Below are 1,350 nucleotides of genomic sequence, written 5' to 3' on the forward strand. Positions count from 1 at the left end.
TTCAGTTTTATGTAGAGGCTGTACATCGTTCTCTTCTCCACAAAAAGTTAAATAAAGATAATTTGTTTGTGCTGGGAATTCTGCTGCAAGTGTATCTATTTGTTTTATCACGGGCTTCACACCCAGCAGCTGTCTATACACCCAAACCTCCTCCTCATACACACGCCGACTGCTGCTGCTGCTGCTGCTGTTGCTGTTGCTGCTGCTGTTGCTGCTGCTGTTGCTGCTGTTGCTGTTGCTGCTGCTGATGCTGCTGCTGATGCTGCTGCAAGGATCCACGTTGCGGCCAATGTATGCAGCAATCTGCCGGTCACTGAAACCTGATAAAAAATAAAATAAAATAAAATAAATAAAATAAAATAAAAAAACAAAATAAAATAAATTAATTAATTTAATACAATTCGTTTATGTTGCGGTTTGTCTTTCCTTTTTTATCACGTTTCAGCAGGGTTTAGGGTTTAGGGTTTAGGGTTTAGGATTATCAATTGTATTAATTTTATTTAATTTATTTTTTTTAATTAATTTAATTTAATTTAATTTTTTTTTCTTTTTTTTTTATTTATTTACACATGCAGCTGCGCATACACCGCAGACTCACGCCAGCTACTGCATAGGTGAGCATACACCACAGACACCGAGACAAACAGCAGAAAGAATTATAAAAGCAAAAATAAAAATAAATAAAACAACAAATATAAAGAAAAAAACAAAAACAAAAAAAAAACAAAACAAAAAAAACTAAAGAAAAAGGAGACAACACTCCCGCCTGCCACCTGCTGCTGCACAACTGTCTCTACGAGTTTTTAAACAATCCACCAGGCCACGCAGCTAGCCACAGCTAGCTAGCTAGCTAGCTAGCCATCTAGCTAGCCAGCTAGCTAGCTAGCTAGCTAGCGTCACGTTCCCCTTCTAGGCAGTATCACCAACGGGTGCTTCTGTATTTACTGCGCCTCCCCGCCTAGCCCCACCCACAGCAGCAGCTAGCTAGCCAGCTAGCTAGCTAGCTAGCTAGCTAGCTGTGTATATTTGTACCGTATTTTTTAACAAAGATGAGGTCTGCTTTGGTGAGCTGGTATAGAGTTTTGGTGGCTAGCTGCTGCTTGAGCTGCTGTATGTGCTGCAGCTTGGAGATGAACCAGGGATCGATACGCGTCAACTCGTGCAGCCGATCCACAGAGTAACCCTGAGCCAAAGCCTCGGCCAATGCCCATATGCTGCAGCACACAAAAAAAATAATATATATATATATATAAATATATATATATATTTTTGTTCTTTGGTTCTTTATATATATATATATATATATATATATATATATATATATATATATATATATATATATATATATAT

General features: G+C 38.0%; 1 protein-coding gene across 1 annotated transcript in view; it reads right to left on the reverse strand.

Moving 5' to 3' along the window:
• Window positions 1–154: 154 nt before the first annotated feature.
• The window catches only part of EMH_0084980 (uncharacterized protein), a gene marked incomplete at both ends in the record, with an annotated part of 2,578 nt that continues 1,382 nt past the window's right edge, over window positions 155–1,350 (reverse strand). The window contains one exon of the mRNA XM_013500843.1: window positions 155–265. Within this exon, the coding sequence (XP_013356297.1) occupies window positions 155–265 (111 nt within the window). The remainder of the gene's footprint in view (window positions 266–1,350) is intronic.

Source organism: Eimeria mitis, genomic scaffold, assembly GCF_000499745.2.
Source record: "Eimeria mitis Houghton genomic scaffold, Emh_scaff5936, whole genome shotgun sequence".
NCBI lineage: Eukaryota > Apicomplexa > Conoidasida > Eucoccidiorida > Eimeriidae > Eimeria > Eimeria mitis.